This window comes from Acanthochromis polyacanthus, chromosome 2 (assembly GCF_021347895.1).
Source record: "Acanthochromis polyacanthus isolate Apoly-LR-REF ecotype Palm Island chromosome 2, KAUST_Apoly_ChrSc, whole genome shotgun sequence".
In the NCBI taxonomy this organism is placed as follows: Eukaryota; Metazoa; Chordata; class Actinopteri; family Pomacentridae; genus Acanthochromis; species Acanthochromis polyacanthus.
Window position 1 is genome coordinate 29080167 of NC_067114.1, and position 20023 is coordinate 29100189.

Below are 20023 nucleotides of genomic sequence, written 5' to 3' on the forward strand. Positions count from 1 at the left end.
TTGGCTCCTTTCTGACAGTCCGGGCTGACGCGCACGGATGGGCGTCACCGGCGCTGCTGGCGGTGGGAGGAGAAGCTCACCGGAGCGCATCAGACGCGCGCACGGCCAGACTCGGTAATAACCTGTTCACCATGCTGGACCGCGGGCTCGGCTGCCTCCCGGTCGCCCTGTTGCTGCTCCCGCCGCTGCTGCTGCGCGGTCCGGGGCGCGTCGTGGAAGTCGCGGTGGCGGCGGAGTACTCCTCCTCCAAGACCGACCTGGACTACGAGTTCGGAGACTACCGGGGGAAGTGGTGCATCGACGACCACGGGTTCGTGTACGGCATCGGAGAGGTGTACTACCCCAGCCCATCGGCGTGTCCGTGCACGTGCACCGTCGACGGCCCGGTGTGCATCCGACCCAAGTGTCCGCGCATCCACCCCCGGTGCACGCGGATCAGGTATAAGGCGTGCTGCCCGGTGTGTGAGGCTATGGCCAGAGTCTGTGTCTACGGGGGCAAAACGTACAGACCGCTAGAGGAGTTCAGGGTGAGAAACATCCAAACTTCTACATCTCTCCATCCTCCCCCCACCCACCTCCATCCACCAGTCCACAGCTCCTCCCGGTAATGAGGCAGCTGCGCGGGGATCGTGCGTCATTTCACTTTTACGCACAAAACCCACCTAGAAAAACAGCAGGAAATTATTCTAACACTTTCTTTGAACGAACTCTTGACCGTATTTTGTGTTGATTTGGCTGAATGACCCTGATGTTACTCCATGTTATTCCATGTAAACAATTCATAGAACATGATGAGGTTCTGGTAGATTATGGAGAATACTATAGACTAGTTGCATGTCATTCTTGCAGGATTATCCAAAAAGCTTCTCACTTTACCATGCTGCCTTCAGGTACCCATCAAGTCCAGAGCATACAGTAGACTACACAGTTCACTTGTCTGCATCACTTATGTTGTTTTACTTCAAGGGTTCTATGAAAAAATATGCAAACTATTACTCGGGTGTCTTGCAAAACTGATTCAAACCAGTATGATGCCTCAGTTAAAGCTTAAAGCTGCTTTATTTTTAGTATTAAAAATGGGGGAAAATGGCTGTGTGTATATGAAAGGGCTTGCTTACCTCCCCTTATGTCCAGTTTATCCCAGCTCCATTATTTGCAGAAGTATTTTAGCCTTTTCTCTGGTTTAAAGCTCCTCCTTCAGATCAGACTCACGCCTCTCATGAAGACAGCTGTTTGCTCCACAGCAGCTTTTTAAGAAAATGTCATCGTTGTGTTTTACAATTCCCTCATGGTGAAAATCTATTCATGCAAGCTGCACTAATTTTTTTAATTACCAGAGAGTTTCTACATCAGAATTCCGTTCCCAACACAGTGGCAAAATCATAAATTAGGACATAAAAACAACCCAATGTGGTGTACAACTGGCAAATGAAAACAAAACTGTTTTCCTCTGATAGCACCGCATGATGACGTATTTGTCCGCACCGCTCACCAACTAGTTCCAACGTAACGATGAAACGCCGTAAGTCGAGGACGTCGTAAACCGAGGACTCCCTGTGGAATGGAAAACATGGCTGTGTCATGTAAAAGTGGTTCTTCATAGTAACCAACTCTCAGCTGGCTTTGGTTTCCCTCAGCTCTACGGTGCATTTTCACCTCTTACAGCTTTGTTGATTTTACGGTGCAGTTTCACAGCATTTTGGGTCACTCTCACAGCTGTAATCAGTGGTACAGCTAGTGTTCTGTTTAAAGTGTTTTACACCAAGCGGCCAACAAATCCGCTAAAACGGGCCTAAAGTCATGTCACAGCAGCATGGTGTCACTGGTAGTTGTCTATGTGCAGCCAAGAGCTCAGTAGGACGGGTATTACCTGGTTTTATTGTTTTATCTACTGTAAGTAATGGTGCAGCCAAGCAGTCTATTCACGCTAGAATCAGATCAGCTGTGGTATACAGGCCTAGGTCCCAGATAAGAAACTATGGGTGAATCAATGTTGAATCTATGTTGAGACCTAACATCGAAATTATACAGAAAGCGCAAGGTTGATAAAATGTTGAGTCAACGTTTGCTTTTCAACCATAAATCACACTTTACCCAGATAGCAAAAGATGTTAAATCAATGTTGAATTAGGGTTAAGAAGGTTGAATTGTGGTTACGGTTGAAGACTGATGGTTGGATCAACGTTGATTCAACAACATTTTGTCAACATTGAAGTTTGTGTTTAAAAGATGCCGTTGAATCTATGTTGTATTTTGGTTTAATTAAAATGTTTGACAGGTCAATGTTTAATTAATGTTGAATCTATGTTTGCAAACATGTAATCTATGTAAGCAAACGTTGACTCAACATTTTATCAACCTTGCACTTTCTGTATAATTTCGACGTTAGGTCTCAACATAGATTCAACATTGATTCACCCATAGTTTGCTATCTGGGATACATCTTCACCACATGAGACAATGATTACCACATGCAACAACTTGAAGTCACTGTTCTTTAAACTGATTGTGCGTTTCAGTTGTCCAGATGTGAGCGATGTCGCTGTGAGGCCAACAGAGAGGTGTACTGCAGCATTTCAGACTGCCCGGCCCCACACTGCGTCAACCCCACCTACGAACCCAACCACTGCTGCCCCATCTGTAAGACTGGTAAGACTCACAGACAATCTCTGAGCTCCTCAAGCCTTTAAAAACGGTGTAGTATTTGCATCGTCTAGTGAATTCAAAAAGTGTTCAGACACCTTCACTACCTGCACACTGTATTGTGTTGTAGATACTTTGAATAGTCAAATTGACCTCCACAATAAAACTGTGGGAAGGCAGAGATCAGCATGAGGCTGTAAGACAACTTCCAGAGTTTTGAGTATTCCTAGGAGTGTTGTGGCCTCAGTAATTCTGAACTGCAGGAAGTTTGAGACAGCAAGATTCACTCATTGTGTGACAAAAGCTAAACTGAACTCCAAGCACCATGTCTGTTAAATACAAGCCACTTCTCATAACTTGACAAAACCATCCCTCCAGTGAAGCATGGTGGCGGCAGCATCATGTGATGTGGCGCTTCAAAGTAGCACGGGCTTGGAGACAGAACAGAAGGATGGATGAATGCAGTCAAATACAGACGTCCATCGTCATATCGAGGTTTGCTTTTCGCAGTATCACTGTTTCACGGGATTTTGTGGAATATAGGTATTTTTATATATTTACTATTTTAATTATTTTTGCGGTAAAGTAAGCATTTTCTGGCCTAAAAAATCGAAAACATGTTGACCGTGGCATCATTCTCCTGCATCTCCCGTGTGTAGCAGCATTCAGCGTTTCAGCTGGTTCATTTCACATCGACGTCTGATCGCGAGTAAGTGTTGCTCTGCGTTGTTGTGCTTTTGTGAAAGTTTTGTAAGAAATGTAACTTGTTTCAAGCCCTACGATTTCGATCACGCGTTCTGCGCCTTCTAAGGCTTCCGGCACCAAACCCAAGCGCCAGAGAAAGATGCTTTCCATCATTAAATATAAAGTCGCTGCTTTGTGGATTTTCACCTATTGTAGGGGGTTCTGGAACTTAACCACCGCGATAGACGAGGGACCACTGTACACCGATCAGCCACAACATTCTGACCGCTGACGGGTGAAATGAATATCCTCGATCATCTTGCTTCTGGGAAACCTTGAGTCCTGACATTCATGTGGATGTTTGACGTGTACCACGCACCTAAACATTTCCAGTCAAGCAACCTCCCAGCAGCAGTCCTTGATCTTGATGCCAGTTTCCACCTTCAGGAGGATAATGCACATCGACACACCACAAAAACTGCTCAGGAGTGACCCGGGGAACACGACAGAACTATGTTGTTCACCCGGGTTCTACACTAATCATAGCCTAGCCGCGCTAGACCCAGGTCTGAAGACGCAAGGGTCTAGGAACTCTCGACAGGGAGGAAGGCGGGCTAAAAGGTTGTCTTTCAAATCACTCTGCAGCAATTGGGTAGGTATACAACCAATCAGTGCAACGAATAGGCTGACGTAGTTCCTAGAGCGCCGGAAATCAGAGGATGCGGTAGTTCGGTGAAGCCTTATTTATACAGTCAATGGGTGAAGCTCAAGTATATTACAGACATGTTAACAGAAAGATTATTCAGAGTCGGTGCTAATGGAGCTCAACGACTGTTGTCGTTTTTGTTGTCGACTCTGGCAGAGAATTAAATTCGTTGCCGTGGGTTGTCTAGCGCGGCTAGGCTAGTTGTTTCCGGTTGTTTCTGTCAGTATCGTCGCGCCTCTGTCGTCACGTAGTTACGCCCGCCTTCTGACTCTGCACTTCATGGTGATTTGTTGGCCAGTTTTAGGAGCATTCAGCCTCGAGGCTTACCGAGGGTAACTAGACCCTTGCGTCTTCAGAGCTGGGTCTAGGCTACACTAATCAGATTTAACTCTTATTGAGCATCTGTAGGATGGTCCAGGATCAGCCTGATCTAGGTAGGTCCCAGCCTAAAAGGAGACCAACAGAGCATTAGGCAGGTGGTCATGATAGTATGTCTGATTGGTGTGCAGGGAGGTCATTAACCTGCAGGTTGCAGAGACCTGAGACTGGAATGAAGGCTCAGCCAGAACAACACCTGAATGTCTTTAGGACGAGTCTCTGAGTGGCTGAAAGCCCACAAAGAAGTCTATGGAGGGACCTGAAGACTTCACCGAAGCTTCCCTCTCAGTATGATGGAGCTTTAGAGGATCTGTCATAAAGAATGGGATAAACTTCCAGCAGCAGGTGTGCAAAGCTTGTCGAGGTTTATCCAGGAAGAGCTGAAGCTGTAAATGCAGCCAGAGGGGCTTCTACAAAGGAGTGGATTATTGGTGTGAATACATTAGATTTCACATTATTAGTAACTGTAGTGCAGGTTTATCCACTAAAATAAAATCTACAACACAAATTGAGCATAAAGCAAAGCAGTCTGAATACTAGCTTTTATCCTGATATTTTGGGGGGTAATAATGTGTGAAATAATAAAGACATGAAAGCAAATGAAGTGGTTTGGAAACCAGTGTGAGATTTGAGTCTTTTCACTAGAATAGAATAGCCTTTAGGGTGTAAATGCAATAGCAGCACGAGTCTTTCAGGTGCCGAAGGAATGCGAGTGTCCAAGGTTGTTTGGTGGTCGATGTCGTCTAACACTAATTTTACCTTCCATATGTAACGTATTGTTCAGGTCAGAATGTGGTTTTTCAACTCTGTATCATAACCACATGTGCTGTCGTAGCCCATCCCACTGGCTTACCCACTAACACACACATTTAATGCTCTACGCATCATCAGGTGAAGCTGTCGTTGTGGCAGAGTGTGTTCATCCTGCAGATAGCGGAAGCAGCACTGGTTATGTCACCTCACACACCCTGCAGCTTACAGAGCCATCCCTGTTATGTCATGCGTGCTTTCGTTTCAAAGCCACTTTAAAACGTCGCTGGGATTGTGTGTGCGTTAGGCCTGGGATTATAATAACTTTGCTATTATATGCTGCTTTCTTTGAGGGATGAAACGGTCAGTGAACATTATCTGACCCCTGAACATGAGCGTACTATCTGCCCTCCAGCAGCTTTGCTCTTGCTGTTTTCTGGCAGTTGTAGTTCAGTCCTATTTTTACCGCTCCTCTGCTGGACAGACAGTGGGACAGATGGTTTGGTTTGTTGCGTCATTGTTTTTTTCCTCCTTTTTCCTCACCACTGCCAAATTCCCTCACGTCAGCTGTGTTTTATCGGTCGCGGTCAGATCTGGCATGATGGTCTGTACTTCCTGTGCTCCTGCTGACTGCTGTTGGTAATTGTTTTGCAGGTAGCTGCCAAATAAAGGAACCCCCATCTGTGAAAGAGGGATGCAAATGATATCAAAATAGGGCTGTTTACATTTTGTTCACCGGCATGCTTATCAATATATCTTGTTCCTCGCCATATATAAGAGGTCTAGAAGGACTTTTTTGGGAGGAGACCGTTTCATTTGACCTCACTTTAACATTAGTCTCTTTAGTTTCTCCATGAATCCTTTTGTCTATATCAATATCAAACATGTCCATTCAGGATTAACTTTAACCACATTTGAAAACTTGCATGTAAGCAGCATTGTTGATGAAGGAGAGAGACACTTTTTCCATAACTATTCTTTTTTTAAAGTTGCGTTTGATTACATTTTTGGCCACTTGAGGGCAGCAGAAAGTAACACAATTGCTTTTATCCTCATAATGTTGATATGATAATCAAACAGCTGCATATTTGCTGCGGATGCATTCAGAGAGTCTGGTATTAGAACAAAAATCCTTGGGTCAATCTATAATTGAGGGGCTTTTCAAATCCATGGGATATATCTTGCATACATTTTTATTAAAAGTGTAAAAAAAAAGAAAAGCAATGAGATACTCAGATGATCCTCGAAGTTTACTCAAAGATGCCCTATATAATTTCAATACATTTAAAGTATTCCTCCTCTGTATGGATAGAAAATTGTTATATTGCCAAATACTATCTGTAACCAAAGAGGCAAACTCTGATAGGCTTCTACTCCACATGTTTTATTATGAGAAGCTTCAAAAATAACAAATGAAATAGTGATAGAAATAATGCCTCTTCTGTATTAGAAAAAAACAACTGCTATATTAACAAAAAATATCTATATCTTTAGTTTCAGGTCAGTTTAGTGGCCCAATGAAAACCAGGACAAACAGGACAGGACATGTTCTGGGAAAACAGGAGGTTTGGTCACATGTTCTACTTGTTTACAGTCTTTATGCTAAGCTAAGCTTACTAGTTGTTGACTCCAGCTCCACCATGCAGACATGAGAGTGGCATCAATCTTTCTCATCCAACTTGTGAATAAACGTACTTCCCAAAATGTTGAACTCCTCCCTTTAGAAAAGGCAACGACATGGCAAGAAAGCACTTTAAGATGAATTTAAAAAACCGGCTTGAGGTAAGCAGGTGTTGTGTTGAAGCCAGTTTCCCTGTTTCCCCAACAGTTCCTAGCTAGAACCTAAGGCTTAACCCCAGCCACAGAGGACCGTGTCTTCCATAATTAAAATACTGTTTGAAGAGTTGAACACTTGCTAAACTCAACTGTTTTTTCCCGTTCCTTAAGGTCCCAACTGCTTTGCTGGGAACAGGGTGATCCCAGCGGGGGAGCGTGTCAACATTGATGAGCGGACGGTCTGCTACTGCACCTACCGGGACGGGACGTGGCACACCCACCCTCAGGCCACCTGTGAACAGCGCCCCCAGCCCAGCCCGACGGTCAACCCCCGCACGGAGCCCCCCGGGGACGAAAACACCCGAGGGAGAGGGGGACGACCGTATATTCCCAGGCTAGATGTGATACCATGAATGGGAGTGTTTTGTTTTTGTCTCATAGAGGCAGAGCTGCTCTTCAGGTACAGATAAACTCACAGTTCCATCAAAAGACAGTTTTCAGAGCACCGGACCACGACTAATGTGTTGTTGAGAATCATCCAGCTCACTTACCGATGCAGAACCAGTTCTGGTTCCCTAACATAAGTTACTGTTCTGGGCTGTTCTGAGCACTTCCACCCAAAGAAAACCTGTTGGAACCTAAAACATTTGTGTTCTTTGGGAAGTTCCAATGTCTGAATTTAGAGCTGTGATGCTGTCATCAGTGGGTGGTTTTTATTTAAAAGCCAACTTGTCTAAATCCACCAAACATCCCTAATTGGCTCATGAAGCTCAATATTTGCAAAACATACTAAAAACTCAAACAATATGATGGAAGTCCCTTGTTTCCGTAACGCTGGAGTCCCTCAAGAAATTGGTGAAAGTGGAAGTTGGTATGTGAGGTGGCACCCGGGTCCCAGAACGAAACTGGTAAAAAAAAAAAAAAAAAGAAAGCAGTCATTGACAGAAAAAGGCTTGTTTAGATGTTAACCAAGCTGAATTTTTTTAGTATTCAGAAAAAGAGATGTCACCCTCAGTGTAGTACATTTATTCAGAACAGCTCGGCCTTTTCAAAGGTTTGGACACACCTACTCATCTAATGTTTTTACTTTGTTTTTACTATTTCCTACATTGGAGAAAAGCGCCCCTACACGACCAGCATAGCTCCACTCTGATACACTTCAGTGTTCATTAACTTTCTCTGCATCTTACAAAGACATGGCAGATGCAACCAAATATCTCACTTGTAGATTCGAACCAAAGTCCAGCTTCTACTATCTGAAGTCTATTTCTTGTGGCTGTTGGTCCAAGCAGTTCTCTTCTTCATCTTGATCTCCTTCAGTCGTGGTTTCTCAGCAGCAGTTCAATCCTGAAGGTCAGATTCACACCTTCTCCTCCCAACAGCTGATGCTGAGATGTCTGTCACTTGAACTCTGGCAAGGCTCACCAGTTCACTGAAAGCCATTCCAAGATACAAGGTGCGGTCAAAAAGTTTCAAGACTGCACCCAGAAAGACCAAAAACCACACCAGATTTCGATTTGGCCCCCATCCCTATTGAAGTAGTTGTCTTGGGCAACATTAGCTTCCTCGCAGCATTCCTGCCACGTTTCTAGAGCTTGTAATGAGCAACAAGCATCATCTACAACGCACACAGTGACCCTACAACCTGAATTTTATTTTGGGAAAGAGGAAGAAGCCACAGGGAGCCAAATCTAGTTAGTAGGGCAGGTGGAGTGCGCTAATTGTTTTGTTTGGCCATGCATGATCACCATGCTGTGACCGGTGGCACAGCCCATTTGGAAGACTGAAATGCTAAGGCACCACGGTTCAGGTTCTTTTCACCAAATGTTGTTTCTCAGGATCTTAAAGTCGAACTCGACACGGCAGTCCCTGTGAATGCTGAAGAAAACATCGAATGTTCTTTTGGTGCACCTCTGACCTGCTGTGCATTGTCTGGTTTTGGAATCGCTGGCTCTTCCACTGTCAAAACTCCTGTTTCTAGTCTTGGTGGTCACCAATCACAGTTCTCTACATCGGCTGCTGACTGACACAGAATGTAATGTTTTCTTCTCTGCTTCAGCTTGAGGTCCATGGAAAATCCCAGATGCGACCTATCAGCTATCATGAGCATGATTAAAGCCTAAGCAGTGCCATATTTCAGATTGTTTGAACCAAATGTTCTCCATCAGAATCTTACGGTTGAAAACAGTCTGATCATAGGAGACGAATTCTTGGTGTACAACCCTCTGAATGTCAAAGTAAGCAACAAGCCTCTTTTGGTGCACTTTCATGCCTTCTGGGAGACTTCTGGCTGTTCCACTGCTAAAACTCCTGTGTGGTTTCTGGATCATAGCTGCAAACCCGAGTCTTGTTACCGGTGATGTTTCTTGATAAGGTTGTCTTAAAGCGGACTGCTCCAATATCAAATACGCCTTCTCATTTATAACATTTACTTCTCAGACATTCACGGTCTTATTGAAGCAAACAGCAGCTACTTTGAAGTATCTAAAATATCCAAAGTAGTTTAAATCAATCCACTGGACTTTAAGAAAGTTCCTTGAAGACGTTTCACCTCTCATCCAAGAGGCTTCTTCAGTTCTGGTGGTGGTTGGTGTTGCCTCAGCTTTTAAACCTCTGTGAGGTGTGTCCAGGGCTGTTATTCCAACAACCAACACCAAAACTCATCTGACTACTCAACAATGGTCGTTGTGAGTATCCCTGAACACACCACCAGAACTGAAGAAGCCTCTTGGATGAGAGGTGAAACGTCTTCAAGGAACTTTCTTAAAGTCCAGTGGATTGATTTAAACTACTTTGGATAACCATGACCTGGATGAATGAGAACCTACACACATATCTAAAATATCAAATGTATTTTTCTGATTATCACCTTTTTATTTATTTCATATTTCCTTGTGTTATTTCATAGTTTTATACTATGCTGTAGAAAACAGTGAAAATAAGGAAAAAACTTGCGAATGAATAGGTGTGTCCAAACTTTTGACTGGTGCTGTACAACAGTTGATTAAGTTCATGGCTTTGCCAACACTAATTTAATCAATTCACATAATTTTAAAGCAGCTTTATACACTGCTGTTTGTTAACAAACCATTCAACAACTCAACAATCTGATCAGATCAATCATACTGTTATATTATGATCAAGTTAAGAGCATCTTGTTAAGTATTTAGTCTTGTGTCTGATGGTATTTCTGTGACCTCCATAGTGTCAGTCTGGACAGGATTTAGACGGATGTTCATTAATTAAACACTGAGGTTTCCATCCAACTGTCTTTTGTTAAACCTGCAGACATTCTGACTTCATGGCTGGAGCTGAGGACACTCCTGCACACACATACGGTGTCGAGTGTTTCTTGGTGTTGTGGGTCTTTGTTAAAACCTGGTGTGGCCACATTTCTCTGCACACATATTCCCTCACTGTGCTTTAGGGAAATGTTTTTTTTCTTAATTCCTGCACATGGACAACTCTACAGTCTATCCACCTACCTCCCGCTGCTCCACAGGGGAACGTGGATGGAGTCGGACATGAAGGCGTCGGTGACAGAAGACGAACACATGTTGGATGCAGGTGGTTGCTTGCTTTCTCTCCACAGCCCTGCTGATCTCCGTCTGGAGGCAGAGCGAGGCCAGGGATGTCCCGGCAGACAGACAGAGCTGAGAGGAACTGTGAGAGCAGATAAACACATCCACACTCTACCTGGGCTGACAGATGGTGTATGTGTGCGTAGTGCATGCCAAGTAGCACGTCATCCTCGCTCTATACTGTACATGTGAGTCTTCTTTTGCTCCTGTTTGTGCCATGCCGCCTGCTGGGATTATTTTCTGACTTTTAAGTTATGATGCCAACACATGCTTCTAGCTAGAAATGCTCTCCATCACCGTTTTGTTCTACTCATGTCTGCTGTTTAAGAGTTCCTATGTGGTTGCTGTGCAGGGCAGTATTTAATAGTACTCAGGTTTAGAACAGTAAGTCTGAATGTTTACCTCAACACCCCCCCTCTAGTGTCCATGTTGTATCTCCAGAATACAGTGTGGTATCTGTGAAATAAAGCTAACAGATGATCCTACTTATTCCAGGTCTTGGTGTCTTTTCACCCATGTTGTGCATCAAAAGGTCAAAGCTGAGCACTTAGAGCAGGGGAAAGAGGTCAAACAGTAACAGTATGTTAGCTCATTCATTACAAAATAAGAATCAGACTTCATAACAGCAATTAGGCTTTTACTTTACGATTACTGCAACATCAGTACTGTTTCCTCTACATGAAGGTCAATGAAAGCACAGAGACGTGTGGTTTGATTAACAACAGTTTATTGAAAACAAACAGGTCCAGCTCAGGCTATGCTGCCGGCGTTGGAGGCGATCCTGGGCCACAGGTCAGCGCATTCTTTAGCAACCGGACCTGTGATGGCTGAACCTGCACATACAGACAAGGAAACAGAGGTTTAGTTTTTACACAGTCAAAATAGGAAATTACTTCATTTAAACTACAGAGTAAAAATGTGGTGTTAACTTCATTAGTGGATGCACAGTTTTCTTTGATCGATCACAACATTAACCGGCAAATTCCAGAACAGTCTTTGGTCGTATTGAGCAGGTCCCAGTTGTCTCATCCCTGATTGAGATCAGTCAGCCACAGAGTGTCGCTGCCGTCTCACCCACAGTGATGACTTCAATGTTCCCTTCTACGACAACTCACCCAGCCACTGAGCAGACAAAGCAAGTGCTTTTGGAAGGGGAAATTATTCCTGACACCATACCACCTCCTTCACCACCGAAGTAAGTCAAGATTTCAACAACTTTGCTACGAAAGCTTCAAGAATAAAAGACCTACAGATGTGTGCTTGGGGTAACTACAGAGCAACACAAACCTAATATTATCTGGGAAGATGACGCTGCTGGACACAAGCACGACTGATGAACTTGGTGTAGCATAAAAAACAAACTCGCCTTTCATTTCTCCTTTGTTGTTCACTATGACACCTGCGTTGTCTTCAAAGTAGAGAAACACGCCGTCTTTTCGCCGATACGACTTCCGCTGCCGTATCACCACCGCAGGATGCACTGTGGAGAGACGGAGCGGGGTTTGTTCAAGCTGGAATTAATTAGCTCGCTGTAAGTTAATGAATCGTTTCTACTGTATTGTTAGTAATGTGGTTGCAGTGTCAGTGAGGGTTTCTCCTGCTCAGAATGAGCCTCTGAAGGGAGCGTCTACACTTTACAGTAAGCATGACTGGTCTGAGTCTGTGACCTCATCACAGGAATCTTATGCATTTTTCTCTTTTCAGACAACTTAATAGGCTTGAGTAAATTGAGAAATATGGCATAAGACACTAATGAATACTGAATTCAATGTGTTTTTGCAACAGCTGGTGACATTATTTCAAGATGTGTCTGCATCTATGTTCACAGTTCCAGCTGTGGAAGTTGTTAGAAATGACTCATAAATACAGAGACTCAGAGAACACTGCTATCATAAATCACAACGCACACCTGGACACCTATGACCTGACTTTAATCTGTCCAAGTGTCAGAGAAAGAAATTAGAAAGATAAACTCTACTTTGGTGTAGATATGAGCAGCAAACTTCAATGACGTTTTCAGACTGGTGCATTTTTTAAATAAACAGGAGAAACACAGTTACTTCCTTGAAGCACTGCCGTCAGAGTTTATTACTAGAGTTAAACTGCATGAACTTCTTTACGGTGCAGTAACTTGCAGATGGACTAGTTCTCATCACTTACCCTTCTTCCTGAGCTCTGGCTTGCCTTTCTTCACTGTGGCCATGACCATGTCACCCACTCCTGCAGCAGGCAGACGGTTCAGACGTCCCTTGATGCCCTTGACAGAGATGATGTACAGGTTCTTGGCACCTGGAGGACGGAGGGAGAAAAGAACATTTAAAACCAAAGGACACTGTGAGAGGAACAAGGTAACTTTTTCTGCTGTCCTCCTGCTCTGCTTAAAGGCACTTTGTCAGCGTGTCTCATCCCTGATTGAGATCAGTCAGCCACAGAGTGTCGCTGCCGTCTCACCCACAGTGATGACATCAGTATTCCCTTCTACGACAACTCACCCAGCCACTGAGCAGACAAAGCAAGTGCTTTTGGAAGGGGGGGGAGCACCGAGGTACAATGTGCAGCATTAATGAAATCCATTACTATAAAACTGTGTATCTGCTATGGACTACAACCACATTCTCTATTATGAAGAGAAACTATTTAGGAAATGGCTGGTGAGTCTTGAGGTGGTTCAAACCTGGAGTCTGGTGCATTTGATTCAGAAAGAGAGAAACGATCTCTTTTTTTTCTTTGCACAATTGAAACGCGTCTGCATGGCACCAGATCAGATCCAGATTCACTGATCATTTATAAAAGATTCTAAACAATATCGCTAGTTTCTGTTACTCTTTCAAACTTCTGCTAAAATCGTCTTTGTAAAACCTCAAAACACACCAAGGCTCAACTGTCAGCTTTTTCAGCAGCCCAAGCAAACTGCACAGGCTGGCAAAATGGACTCTTAAGTTTGTTTAAACCAGAATGAACAGGACAAGTGTGAACATGCGTTGTAACAAACAGATGACTAAATTTCCATGTATAATTTTTCTTAACTTGCAGGTTTGCATCATCTCTCCTCATGCACATCTGAAATATAACAATAGAGAAAAGTAACTGAGGCATACCTGTGTTGTCAGCACAGTTGATAACCGCTCCCACTGGGAGACCCAGCGAGATGCGGAACTTGGCTCCAGATGAACCACCACGTCCTGCAAGTAGAGAGAAACACATTTATTAGAATCACTTCAGCCTGAGATCAGCCATTCTTCAGTTACCTTAGAGAAACAGATAATAAAATGTGCAATCTCTGTATTTATCGAGCAGGTTACAGCTAATGCTCTGCTTCATTTATCACTGACAACTGAACAAATATTCACTAAACTGAACACTGAATGTCCTGCAGCAGGCTCAGCTTTTACCAGGAGTTTAAACAACATATGACAGACATATGTTAGGGGTGATTCTAACAATACAGTAGAAGAACTTACAACTAACACACCAAATGATGAAACCAGACTTTTTCAGCACATTAAATATTCTAAACTGTTAGTTGATTAATTCAACAATTAAATTTTACTGGCCTGCCACATTACAGGTGGCCAGTTCTAGTGCACTGCTCTTTGACAAAATAAAACTTAAGACAGTTTGACAGCTTAGGAGGTATTTATCTGAACGGCAGGCTTAATACAAACTCCAAATAAAACTGCTATCAAGTATAAGGATCTGTCACAACACCAGGTCTCAAAACACTGCCGAACTGACAGAAAACAGAACAGCAGACCGCTTTAGTAATTAGAACAAGTCCATCAAATTTACAGCATGCTAGCCTTATAAAGATTAATTCTAATCATGTGCTAACGTTGTGTACTACTAGTGGCAGACAGCCAAAGGTACTTTAAATCCCACACATATTTTCTACTCTGTTTTACTGTTGTAAATGTGTTTACTTTACATTTAAGCTCATAACAGCATTAGCCACAAGTCATGCTACCGGCTCTGCTTAGCTTGGTCAGCTAGTATTAGCTAGCTCTGGAAAAGGCATTTGACTGAGACAATTAGTAGCACGGAGCTATTATTTAAAGTAACCTACAGTTACGACATTAATCATATTTTTTGATTTAATGTGTTTTAGATTCATAGTGAGCAGCACAAGCAGATTTCCACTCTTTATCTTTGCTCGCTTAGTGGCGCTAGCTGAAACATGGCTTCCACTGCTAGCCACCGAAAATGCTATCGCTCAAAAATACAACTGTTTTAATAAATTTAAAACTAATCACACGAATGTATTGTTTTTGCCTTTCTATTACACACGGAGAACATTTTAAGTTGTGTCGAGTCCTTAAATTCGGCAGATGAAGGTGGATTTCATTCGGCGGTTTTCATACCTCTCTTAGACATGGCTGCAGTAGGGAAAGAGGAAGAAGCAGAAAGGAATTGTGGGATATAAAGTTGAACAGAAGTTCATCCGGGTCATGGCGCCGAGCCGTGCTGCCTTCAGGGCCCGTCGGAAAGAACGCACACATGTGAAGATCGCTTCTGCCACTGTATTTTTTTTATATAAAGAATAGAATAGAATGCTTTAATTGTCATTATACGCACACAATTTATAACGACATTAATGGCAACTCTTGTGGTTAATAAATAAATAAGTCTGTTAAAAATAAGACAATAAATGTGGAAATATGAAGAGGAATAAATAAAAGACTATATATATAGTATATATAGTATATATATATATATATATATATATATATATATGTAAATAAAAAGGAAATTTTTGTTTTCCTTCTCCCTATTCTCTTTTTTCCCTTTTATTTTTCCATTTTATTATTGTCTTTTCCATTTTGCATTTGCTTTTTCCATTATGCATTTGCTTTTACTTGAGGGACTGAGCTGTCAATCAAATGCCTCTGAGTGGGGCTTTCTGTCAGGAAAAAGCAAATGCAAAACGGAAAAAGCAAATTACTACTCTGTTTCAGTTGTTTCACGTTTCTTTTTTGTCATTTTGCATCTGTAGAAGTTTTGTGTCTCTTTGTGTGTCTATTTGTTGTAGTTTTGTGTTTCTTTGTGCTCATTTTACATCTCTGATTGTTATGTTGCCTCATTATTTTACCTCTCATTATAAATGTTTTGTGTCTTTATATTTATTTTCTATCTGCTTGTGGTTGTCTTGAATCACTCTGTAGTCATATTACATCTGTGCTCATTTCGTAGTAGTCTCTAGTAGTAGTAGTAGTTGTCTGTGTACCTTTATTGTAGTTTTATGACTGTTCTCTGTAAACTCTGGACTTGTTAATGATTGTTTAGGTTTTGTTTGCAGTGTTTTTATTGTTGCTTTGATTGCTTCTCTTTGTTTGTCTCTCCATAGGAGTCCTCTGTCACTTCGGAAATGTCATTAATCTTTTTGTTGTTGTTTTGTGAGTCTTTATAACTGCTTTGTGTCTAATTGTAGGTTTTTTTTTGCCGCTCTTTGTGGTTAATTTGCCTGTTGTAGTTATTGTTTTATGTCTGATTGTAGTTGTGTTGCAACTCTGTGTAATGATTTAGTCTGTCATTGTCGTTGTTTTGTGTCTAATTGTAGTTTTGTATTTCTTTTGGTCATTTTGCCTCTTATTGTAGTCATTTTGTGTCTGACTGTTGTTAATTTATGTCTCTTTGTAGTTGGTTTGTGTCTCATCGTAGATGAGACCACGTATTAAACTATGACGTTTGTCGTCCATTTTCAGACAAAAAAGGACGTTTTTATCCATTTTCGGACGACATACCACACAATGACGTTTTTTGTCCATTTTCGGATGACACACAAAGCTATGACGTTTTTGTTCATTTTCTGACAAAAAAAATACGTTTTTTGTCCATTTTCGGACGACATACTAAACTATACATTATTTCATCATATGGCATGTTTTTACGATATGTTGAAAAAATGGCATTTTTTTCGACATGCTATACTATGGCGTATTTTTTGGACAAAATTCATGATGATTGTTTTTTCAAAGAAAACTGCTCTATAGTGTTTTTCACGGCCTACTTTACATTATTTCATCATATGGCATGTTTTTAGGATATGTTGAAAAAATGTCTTTTTTTTGACATACTATACTATGACGTTTTTTTGGACAAAACTGATGATGTTCTTTTTCAAAGAAAACTGCTCTATAGTGGCCTCTTGAAGGACAAGGAGGCAATTGCAAACAGGTGGAAACAGCACTATAAGGACCTCTTAAACAGAGACACCACTCCTGAGATGGAGGCCCTTGACCAACTCCCTCAACAGCCCATAAAGAAAAGCATGGGAGAACCACCTAGCCTGAATTAAGTACAGGACGCCATCAGGAAGATGAGAAACAACAAGGCTGCTGGACCTGACGGCATCCCAGCAGAAGTCAGGCATATGGGTTCTGTAAAGCGTCTTGAGACAATTTGACTGTAATTGACGCTATATAAATAAAATTGAATTGAATTGAATTGAAGTCCTGAAGAAAGGCGGTCCTGATCTTCTGAAGCACATCCATGCCCTGTTTCTGAAAATATGGGAAGAAGAAGAAATCCCTGCACAGCTTAGGGATGCCTTGATTGTCTCCATCTTTAAAAAGGGGGACAAGGCTGACTGCGGGAATTACCGTGGCATTTCTCTTCTGTCCACCGTAGGGAAAGCCCTTGCTCGGTTCTTCACCAATAGACTCACCCCCCTGTCAGAGAGCATTCTTCCTGAGTCCCAGAGTGGATTTCGCCCAAACAGAGGCACCACAGATATGATTTTCATGGCTCGCCAACTGCAAGAAAAATGCTGGGAACAAAATCTACCATTATACATGGCCTTCATAGACCTCACCAAAGCCTTCAACTCAGTAAATCGTCAGGCCCTTTGGCTGGTTCTGGCAAAGATTGGCTGCCCAGAAAAATACATCCGGGTGCTGAGACTGCTGCATGACAATATGTCTGCCACGGTACTCAGTGGCAGTGGAGACAAAACAGAACCCTTTAGAGTTGACACGGGAGTCAAACAGGGATGTGTCATCGCTCCAACACTATTCTCCATCTACGTTGCAGCTATCCTCCATCTTACAAGCCAACGCCTGTCCCAGTGAGTCAAAATCATGTACAGAACCAACGGCCAACTTTTCAACATCAACCGATTCAGAGTTAAAGGTCAAACCACCATCATATTCATCATAGAGATGCAGTATGCAGACAACAATGCTCTCGTAGCCCTCTCAGAAGAGGACCTTCAGTGTATCCTGTCTGCTTTTGCCAAAGCATACAAACAGCTTGGTCTGGCCGTCAATATAAAAAAAGACACAAATAGTCCACCACCAAACTGCAGCACACCTGCCATATCTCCAAACATCTCCATCGACAACATCCGACTGGAAAATGTGGACCACTTCCCATACCTTGTCAGCCTCCTTCATCAAAGGCTGTCATCAATGATGAAATACAACACCGCCTCAGCAGTGCCAGAGGGGCTTTCTCAAGACTAAGGAGGAGAGTCTTTGAGAACCATGATCTCCAAGCGAATACCAAAATCCTGGTCTATAAAGCAGTGGTGCTCCCTACTCTCCTGTATGGATCAGAAGCCTGGACTACATACAGCAGGCACCTGAAGGCACTTGAGATACACCATCAGAGATGCCTCTGAAAAATTCTCAGGATTAGCTGGGAGGACAGACGCACCAACATCGGTGTCCTGGAGGAGGCTAACATCCCCATCATCATGGCCACCATTGCCCAAAACCAGCTCAGATGGATTGGCCATGTTGTCCAAATGCCTGACTCTCGCCTCTCAAAACAAGTCCTGTACTCCCAGCTAGCTGAAGGGAAGCGGGCTCCGGGAGGCCAGAAGAAGAGATTCAAGGACAATATAAAAACAAACCTAAAGAAGTGCCACATAGACCTGAAAGCTTGGGAAGATATGGCAACCGACAGGGCGACCTGGAGAAACCTTGTCCGTGAGGGTGCCACACAGTACAACGCTGACCTCCATCATGCTGCACAAGACAAACACAGACTCAGGAAGGAGAGAGCAACCAAACAGGCCCAACCCAAACCCACCACTACTACATTCCTCTGTCCACATTGCGGCAGAATAATTGGGTCCAGAATCAGCCTTTATGCCCACCTGAAGACCCACAAGGACCAAGAGGGAGGACAGTCATACTCGACTACGAGTGACCGCCGGTGATGACTTTACATTATTTCATCATATGGCATGTTTTAGAACATGTTGAAAAAAATGCCATTTTTTGTCCATTTTGGACATAATATACTATGACATTTTTGGATGTTTTCCGACAAAAAAATGGCATTTTTTTGTTCATTGTCGGACAACAGAGTGAACTATGACGTTTTTAGTCCATTTTTGGACGACATACTAAACTATGATGTTTCTTGTCCATTTACGGCTAACATACAAAGCTATGACGTTTTTTTTCCATTCTACGACAAAAATTATGTTTTATTGTCCATTTTTAAATGACATACGAAACTATGACGTTTTTTGTCCATTTTCGGACGACATACTAAACTATGATGTTTTTTGTCCATTTCCAGACGACATATTAAACTATGACGTTTTTTGTCCATTTTCGGACGACATACTAAACTATGATGTTTCTTGTCCATTTACGGCTAACATACAAAGCTATGACGTTTTTTTTCCATTCTACGACAAAAATTATGTTTTATTGTCCATTTTTAAATGACATACGAAACTATGACGTTTTTGTCCATTTTCGGACGACATACGAAACTATGACGTTTTTTGTCCATTTTCGGACGACATACTAAACTATGATGTTTTTTGTCCATTTCCAGACGACATATTAAACCATGACGTTTTTGTCCATCTTTAAATGACATACAAAACTATGATTTTTTTGTCCATTTTCGGACAACATCCCAAACTATGACGTTTTTTTTTCCATTTTGGGACGACATACTAAACTATGACGTTTTTCTCCATTTTCAGACGACATACAAAACTATGACGTTTTTTGTCCATTTTCGGACGACATACTAAACTATGATGTTTTTTGTCCATTTTCACATGACATACTAAACAATGATGTTTTTGTCCATTTTCGGACGACATACTGAACTACAACATTTATTGTCCAGTTTCGGAGGACATACTAAACTACGATGTTTTTTGTCCATTTTCGGACGACATACTAAACTATGACATTTTTTGTCCATTTTCGGACGACATACTAAAGTATGATGTTTTTGTCCATTTTCAGACGACATACAAAACTATGATGTTTTTTGTCCATTTCCGGATGACATACTAAACTATGATGTTTTTTGTCCCTTTTCGGACAACATCCCAAACTATGACGTTTTTTGTCCATTTTCGGACGACATATTAAACTATGATGTTTTTTTAATCCATTTTCGGACCACATACTAAATTATGACGTTTTTTGTCCATTTTCGGAAGACATACTAAACTATGACGTTTTTTTGTCCGTTTTCGGAAGACATACTAAACTATGATGTTTTTTGTCCATTTTCACACGACATACTAAAC

At 42.2% G+C, this 20023-nt stretch overlaps 2 protein-coding genes across 2 annotated transcripts; one reads left to right on the top strand and one right to left on the bottom strand.

Annotated features, from left to right (window-relative positions):
* Nucleotides 1–85: 85 nt before the first annotated feature.
* si:dkey-283b1.7 (von Willebrand factor C domain-containing protein 2-like) lies at nt 86–11003 on the top strand. Its single transcript, XM_022221319.2, has 3 exons — nt 86–527; nt 2520–2649; nt 7109–11003. The coding sequence occupies exons 1-3, from the start codon at nt 132–134 to the stop codon at nt 7348–7350; spliced, it is 768 nt and encodes a 255-aa protein (XP_022077011.1). The 5' UTR covers nt 86–131; the 3' UTR covers nt 7351–11003.
* Nucleotides 11004–11228: 225 nt separating this feature from the next.
* rpl23 (ribosomal protein L23) lies at nt 11229–14970 on the bottom strand. Its single transcript, XM_022221320.2, has 5 exons — nt 14877–14970; nt 13617–13700; nt 12679–12807; nt 11885–11998; nt 11229–11351 (listed from the first exon to the last, which is right to left on the bottom strand). The coding sequence occupies exons 1-5, from the start codon at nt 14887–14889 to the stop codon at nt 11269–11271; spliced, it is 423 nt and encodes a 140-aa protein (XP_022077012.1). The 5' UTR covers nt 14890–14970; the 3' UTR covers nt 11229–11268.
* Nucleotides 14971–20023: the final 5053 nt, after the last annotated feature.